Source organism: Salvia hispanica, chromosome 1 (assembly GCF_029641045.1).
Source record: "Salvia hispanica isolate PSC_SH4W2 chromosome 1, Shi_PSC_v1, whole genome shotgun sequence".
Lineage (NCBI taxonomy): Eukaryota > Viridiplantae > Streptophyta > Magnoliopsida > Lamiales > Lamiaceae > Salvia > Salvia hispanica.
This window is the reverse complement of record NC_142692.1, coordinates 62,366,753-62,374,178: the sequence shown is the minus strand read 5'-3', so window position 1 is coordinate 62,374,178 and position 7,426 is coordinate 62,366,753. Positions and strand designations below refer to the sequence as shown.

Below are 7,426 nucleotides of genomic sequence, written 5' to 3'. Positions count from 1 at the left end.
TCCGTGTCGAATTTTTAATTTCGTATTTATGAATTTGTGTATTTGTTTTATTGGATAGGGCGTCGGCTAGTCCTGGTGCCAGCCTATTACTAGGCCGTGGGATGTCCTATTGCTGTGACAGGCTGTAGGATGTCCTAGTGACGTGGCAGGAGGTATTTTTGGTTAGTCCTAGTGCTAGGGTATTGGCTAGTCCGATCTCTTGTGGATGCTCTTACAACAAATTAATGGAGTGGTGTTGACGCACTAATTATTAGCATTAAAAATACCTGCAAGCATACATGATAGATCTAGTATAGGTAAAGGTCAGACCGAGATATCAAATAAAAGGAATAAGATTGCAACTGACTACCATATACTAAGCGTCTATACTATTTATAGACACAAGATTTTTGGGTTGATTTTATAAAATAGACATAAATAAATAAACAAACAATAGAAAGCATAAAAATACAAATAATACAAAGCAGGCGAATGAAAGTAGAATTTCAGAATCCAAAAACACAGTCACGAGCTATTCTCCAATCGACTTCCTTGAATTACGGTCTCTAGAGTTATTAAGTCGGTCACGATTAAAACCCCTCCCGAGGTGAGAAATCCGTAGATTAGATGTTAAGATCAAAGTCCCCTTTAAATCTCTAACATCTAACTTCCACAAGATCGTTAAGACCAATGACCTTACATGAAACCTCAACTCTCCAGAGTTTTATTGAATTAAAGTGTTAATTATCCCTTTTCCAAGTCTATTATTTCTTATCCCGAGTACTTTTAATAAACTCTAACATGTATTCAAGAGGTAGCTAATCAATTGAACATAGAAAGCACAATAATAAATCAAATAACTGCAAGAGCTAACAAGTAAAATCAATTGAATATCTTCACCAAAATTTCTACAAAAGATGTTCCACTCATAGACAAGTAAATACACCAGTTAAAGTACGATATATGAAAGAAATTGATAAATCCCAAGGTTGAATCTTCAATCTTCTCTTGGGATGGAAGCAGGTGTAGAGAGGGAGAAGGACTGGAGGCTCTGAGATAAATATTATGAATTAGATTTAGGGGAATTTATAGGCTTAAAAATAAGGGTTAGTCTTGATATTTTTCGTGGCCTACAAGAAATGAGAGAGATTTGGCTTCATAATATAATAATTTCTTTTCTTCCATGTATTTCCGCCTAAATTCTCTCCAGCTTTGATTGCACTGCGCAATATTCGTAGAATGGTCATAACTTTTTCCACAGAACTCCGATTGAGCCGTGCAAGGTATCCACGCAAAGCTCTTTCAAAGATAAAGATAATGGTATGAATTAATCACTTATTAGACTTCAAAAGCTATGGGAAAATTGTCTTGAACTGAGGCTGTTGTACCTTTCCTTTTTGCTCCTTTTTATGTCTTTTTCTATCATTTCAAACAAACACGTCAAAAATACCAAATGTATAGCATATGAAATTTAAGAACATAATTTGTATGATTGACATTTAAAACGAGTTAAATATAGTCCTTAAAAACATGCAAAATCCATGTTTGTCAGGTGTACATATATTCTATATACTCCCTTACGTCCATTAATCGCCCTTATTTTCCATTTTCATCCGTCTGTTAATAATTATCTCTTTTTTTAATCATATTGGTTATGGACCATATATTCTACTAACTTTATCCCATCCACAATTTATCGCTAATATATATAAGTAGGATTCATATTCCACTAACTTTTTCTATCAACTTTTCTTTACATTTTTTAAAACTAGAATCAAGTTAAAGTGAAACCTTTATTGGCAGAAAGAAGGAGTATAAGTTAATTTCTTTATACTATAATACTCTCTCCGTCCCTCTGTAGCTGAGTCATTTCCTATTTTGGCAAAAAGCACCAACTTTTATTCTCTCTTACTTTATTATCTCTTCATCTCTCTATCTTTTTCCTTTCCTACTTTATTCTCTATTCACCTAACTCACTTTTAACACAATTTCTTAAATCCCGTGCCGAAAGAAACGCCTCTACTACAGAGGGACGGGGGGAGTACTTTTTACATACACTAGGGATATTCTCGGGCACCATCGGGGAAAATTATCAAATTAGGGTTTATACACCGGATTATTCATGGTTCTAGAAGCTCCATTGTTGAGCTGTAAAATAAAATGTACTCCATCCTTCCCATAATAGGAGTCACATTTGGTGTAGGCACGAATTTAAGAAATGTAAAGAATAGTAGATTGGAAAAGTTAATGGCATATGTGGTCTACTTTTTTATATTTGGTTTATAGTAGAATGTGAGTGAAGTGAGTTAGTGGAATGTGAGACCTACTTAATTACCATTTATAATAAAAGTTAAATATGACTCTTATTATATGAAGAATCGAAATAATAAAATGTGACTTTTATTGTGGGACGAATGAAGTATAACTACTTAAAAGCAAAGATTAACCAAAATATCGGTATGTAAGTTTAACAAAAAAAAGTAACTAGAGTAGTATTCACACACATGAATAAAAGGAAATTATTCGAACAAAGTGAAGTACTCCCTTCGTCCACCACTAAATGTTACTCCCTCCGTCCCAAGATAAGTGACTTGTATTCCTTTTTGGGGTGTCCCACTATAAGTGACCTATTTCCATTTTTAGCAAAAAATCATCTCTCTTACTTTATTCTCCACCTACTTTATTCTCTCTTCTTTTTAGTTTGTTCATCAATACTTGTCACACTTACATTTTACTACTTTTGGTAATGAATTCCATATTCTAGTAACTCATTTCTACTGATATTTTATTACCCTATAAAACTAATACAGTATAAAAGTAGGACTCACGTTTCACTAATTTTTTGACGTCACTTTCCATTACATTTCTTAAATTCGTGCTGAGCCAAAGTGTAACATCTTATGGCGGACGGAGGGAGTAATTAGATTAATGATGAAAGTGGGGCCCCGGAAGGAGTACAAGCAGAGACAGTAGGTAGGCTTGCTAGGAAAGCAGGAGTGAAGGAGAGAAGATAAGCGTGATATTATAAAGAGAAACACTACCATAATTGTTCATCATCTGTTTCTCTTTTATATAGCAGTACCACCACCTCTCAATTTTGAATATTATATTCAAAATAAAAAAAAATACCTTTGAAAGTAGGTAGCAAAATTCCATATATAGATAGGATGGGGAGAGGGAAAGTAGAGCTGAAGAGGATCGAGAACAAGATAAATAGGCAAGTTACCTTCGCCAAGAGAAGAAATGGATTACTCAAAAAGGCCTACGAACTCTCTGTCCTCTGCGACGCCGAGGTTGCTCTCATCATCTTCTCCACCAAAGGCAAACTCTATGAGTACTGCAGCACTTCTAGGTCTCTCTGTCTCTTTCTCTCATAAACACTTCCACACACACTAATATTTTTTTATTGTTAATTTTTAGTTCTGGTTTAAATTATGTAACAAAATTTGTCTAATTTTATTTTGAGGGATCCGAATATAGTGCCAATTATTTTCTGATCATGAAGAATCATTTCTAGTTGCAGCATTGGTGAGATATGAGTGAGAACTCTCATTAAGATTGACTAAAAGGACGAAAACAAACTAAGTCTGTGCTCAGATCATGGCATGTTTCATTAGTTAAACTGCTTGAGTTGGAAATTGAAAATGAAAATCTTGGTAAATTCTCTGTTAACAACGCATTTCTTTGTTAATTGGGAAAAAGATACTCTGTGTGCTGGAACTGCAAAAAAGAATATAGATTTCTGCTTCTTTTTTCTTTATTTATTGGATATTTTGCTCTCAAATACTATCAAAGAACAATTCTCTCAATCGAAAATCTTTGTACTTTTTTCAATAATTTTTAGTCTTCGATTTATAGTAATCAGGAAAAAAATATTCTTTTGTTTGAACTTATGGTACTCTCAATTTATACTCCCTCCGTCCCACTCAAGATGACCACATTTTTTAGTGGCACGAGATTTTAGGAAGTGTTGTTAGGTAGAATAAAGTAGAGGGAAAAAAAATAGTTAAATATTTTAATGAGAGAGGAGAGAGGAGGTTATTTCCAAAATTAGAAAGTGACCATCTTGATTGAGACAAACGAAAAAGGAAAGGTAGTTATCTTGAATGGGATCGAGGGATTATTAAATATTATCTCTGCGTGTGGTTCCCAAAATCTCGAATAAACAGACGATATCCAAAGTATTTCTATGAGAGAAGTGAACAAACAAATCCTATTTTGGTTTTCTAATTAGGGTTTCAATAATACTCCCTCCGTCTCAAGATATTAGACCCCTTTCTTTTGGGCATAAGAATTTAGGAGATGTTGTTTTGTGGTGTAAGTGGAGTTGGTAATAAAGTAAATTTTTACCATAAATAAAAATGACTCAAGTATGTTGGGACACCCCAAAATGGTATATGGGTCTAATAACTTGGGACGGAGGGAGTAGTAGTTTTTGTTCATTTTTCAGTCTTTTTAAATATGAATAAAATATTTGAGACCTATAGTTTTTGTAACGAACACTGTAAATGATTTTTCGGTTACCTTTAATACGTAAACACCCCAAGCCTTAGTTAATTTCATTGGTTTTTGACTTTTTGTGTTGATTGCTCTCTTTTTCTAAGTACTTGAGATTTTATTTATGTTATAAAATGCTAGTTAAATTCTCGATGTAGCTTAAATATGCATTTAAGGAGCAGCTTTGTTGCATTTTTCTACAATTACTTGATTCTTCATTTATGTGCTAACGGTTGAGTGTATACTATGTACGTAAAATTGTTATTTTCTCTACATTATATTTGTACTACTTTTTTTTTAATTCAATCAATTTCTTTAGAGGGGCCTAGTTGGAGGAGTAGATAACTTCAATTCGAAAATGACACGCGCGTCGACTTAATCCCTAAATGATGAAAAGGATTTTCTAGAGAGAGAGAGAGAGTATGTACATATAGTTGCATAAAAATGGACATGTTTAATTAAGTACACTTGATTTAATTTCCTGCTTGATGTTAATTAGTATGACCAAGGCGGTGGAGAGATACCACAGATGTAGCTACGATCAAACTGAAGCAAATCAATCTCCCAATAATGACCAGGTAATATCTATCCTATTCTCTCTTACTATGTTTCAAATCATATCTTGCTAGATCAACTTTGAGTTAACTTTCTTCAGTGAAATATGTAGTAGTAATTTTATTTGTAAACAAGGAGAAATTAAATGGTTAGGTGAAAAATCAAGTTGAGTAACATGATCTCTTTTTCATCGCAGAATACTTATGAAGAGTATCTGAAGCTTAAGGAAAGAGTTGAGGCTCTACAACAATCTCAGAGGTAATATAATTTATTTTATAAGATGGTAAAAATTAAAAATCTCAGGTAAATATGCATTGATAGTTCAATGAATAATTGGATTTTAGAAAATTAATCAATTAGGAGCTGATGAATTGATTTTTAATCAACCATAATTAACCTACCTCTAATTAATTATTTTATTTAAATTTTGCATATGTTTTGTTATCAGGCATATTTTAGGGGAAGATTTGGCAGAGTTGGGAATAAACGAGCTTGATCAACTTGAACATATCTTAGATGGAACGTTGAAACAAACACGGTCCAGGAAGGTCGTCACTCATTCATTATTCATTTTTAGGGTTAAAACTATATGATATGATGCTCTTATTTTACTATTTTTCAAAACTTAAACTACCTTTTATTCCAGTTTTGTAATACCATCACATTTTGATATACAGAAAATTTAATATCTTCAAGTTTTTCTGTATTCCAACTAATAAGTTGGCTACCTTATGTCAATGCAGAATCACAGTTTGTATGATAAGCTTTCTGATCTTCAGCAAAAGGTATGTTGTTTGTAGAGAATAAAATTTTATTGAGACAGACTCCAATTTTCCAATTTAATTTTGGATATCTAAAAATAATAATTTGGCAATTACTTTTACTGATGTGCAGGAAAGAAGTTTATTGGAGCTTAATGCTGCTTTGATGAATAAGGTATTTAAGTTTTCAAAATCTGTTCATATGTTGACAGCATGAAAAATCTCGAAGACTCTTTCATTATAATATTATTATAAATAATATAGTATAACAAATTTTTTGCACACCATGCATGAATATTTTGTTGTTGATATATAGCAGCTTGAAGGAAATAGTACACCACTTGAATCAACATGGCAATTACAACACGAGCCTAACGCACAATACCAGCAACCTTACTTTCTTGATCCCAACAACACACCAGAAATCCGGTATTTAATTTTTAATTAGTATTATTATCATTTGATTTTGTCTTTTGAGTATCATAAATAGGATGGTAGCAGTTAAATGATTTTTTATTTATTTTTATTCTTAAGCAGATATGACTCGGTTGTAGAAGCAGATAACGTGAGAGATAATGGAAATGGTATGATGACGTGGGAATGGATGCAATGAATATCTATCTCTATATATGAAAACTACTTGTCTTATTAATAATAAGACCAAAATTTGATCTTATATATATTCAATGTGGTATATTATTATAAATGTTTTGTTTCTGTAAGATTCTAAATTATATACATCTAATATAATGTGGAAGACTGTAATATTTAGGTCGTTATGGGTTGAAATCTGTTATTTGTTGGTTTCACGAATATCCTTTTTTTGAGATTTGCCTTAAACGGAATTTGACATTTTAATTTGATTATGATATTCGTTGTTCCGGTTATGAGGCGCGGCGCGCGGCTTCCCCATTGTGGGATTCTAAATAAACGAAATATGACAATTCCAAAATAAAAAAATATCTCGCATTTGTGTAAAATGGGCCCATCTACTCATTCAAAGGCCCAGCCCACAGTGCACCAAAACCATAAAATTCAAAGCCCTTTATAATCCCATCTCTCTCTCTATATCACTCTATATATATCCACTTTCGTGCGATTCAACAATGGTGAACGGAATTGATTTTTAGATCTGAAGTTTTACGTTTGTTTGTTGTTTTATTTTCAAATATTTGAAGAATTGCCTATTTTTAGATGGACGGGCAGCTCCATCATATATATTTGCAATTGAACATATTATTTTATTTTGTTTCATGAATGCATACATGCATGAGTGTAACGGAACCATAATATGCAAAATAGCTACAACTAATTACCACGCAATGCATTCCTCAAATTTTTAGGTTGACTGAATTTATTTTTACTACTCCATCTGTCCATAAAAATACATGCATTTTTCATTGACCGTCCCACAAAAATATGTGTATAGCATTTTTGGAAAGTTATTCCAATTTGTTACCCCTAACATCAACTTATTTACAACTTATACCACCATTAAACACTACTAATAATATGAGGCTCGATATCCACTAAAACTACTTTAACTACCCTTCTCCTCCTCTCTCTTACTTACAAATTTTTTCTTAATTCCCGTGTCATATCAATTGCTCATATTTTTATCACCTACATAAATT

General features: G+C 32.5%; 1 protein-coding gene across 4 annotated transcripts; it reads left to right on the top strand.

Annotated features, from left to right (window-relative positions):
• Positions 1-2,986: 2,986 nt before the first annotated feature.
• LOC125217966 (MADS-box protein 04g005320-like) lies at positions 2,987-6,619 on the top strand. Of its 4 annotated transcripts, none has more exons than XM_048119547.2 (8): positions 2,987-3,331; positions 4,976-5,054; positions 5,228-5,289; positions 5,480-5,579; positions 5,775-5,816; positions 5,926-5,967; positions 6,112-6,221; positions 6,327-6,619. In XM_048119547.2, exons 1-8 carry the CDS (start codon positions 3,147-3,149, stop codon positions 6,403-6,405), a joined length of 699 nt encoding a protein of 232 aa, XP_047975504.1. In that variant the 5' UTR covers positions 2,987-3,146; the 3' UTR covers positions 6,406-6,619. The 4 variants fall into 4 exon arrangements, with proteins under 4 accessions (XP_047975504.1, XP_047975502.1, XP_047975505.1 ...); XM_048119545.2 differs by having other exon boundaries at positions 6,109-6,221; XM_048119548.2 differs by having other exon boundaries at positions 2,992-3,331; positions 6,330-6,619.
• Positions 6,620-7,426: the final 807 nt, after the last annotated feature.

Bases quoted from the DNA above. Each gene is read 5' to 3' on its own strand.
- LOC125217966 (XM_048119545.2), top strand. From the start codon at position 3,147: ATGGGGAGAGGGAAAGTAGAGCTGAAGAGGATCGAGAACAAGATAAAT. The intron at 5,290-5,479 runs GTAATATAATTT...TTTTGTTATCAG, and splicing joins GCTCTACAACAATCTCAGAG to GCATATTTTAGGGGAAGATT. The intron at 6,222-6,326 runs GTATTTAATTTT...TTTATTCTTAAG, and splicing joins AACAACACACCAGAAATCCG to CAGATATGACTCGGTTGTAG.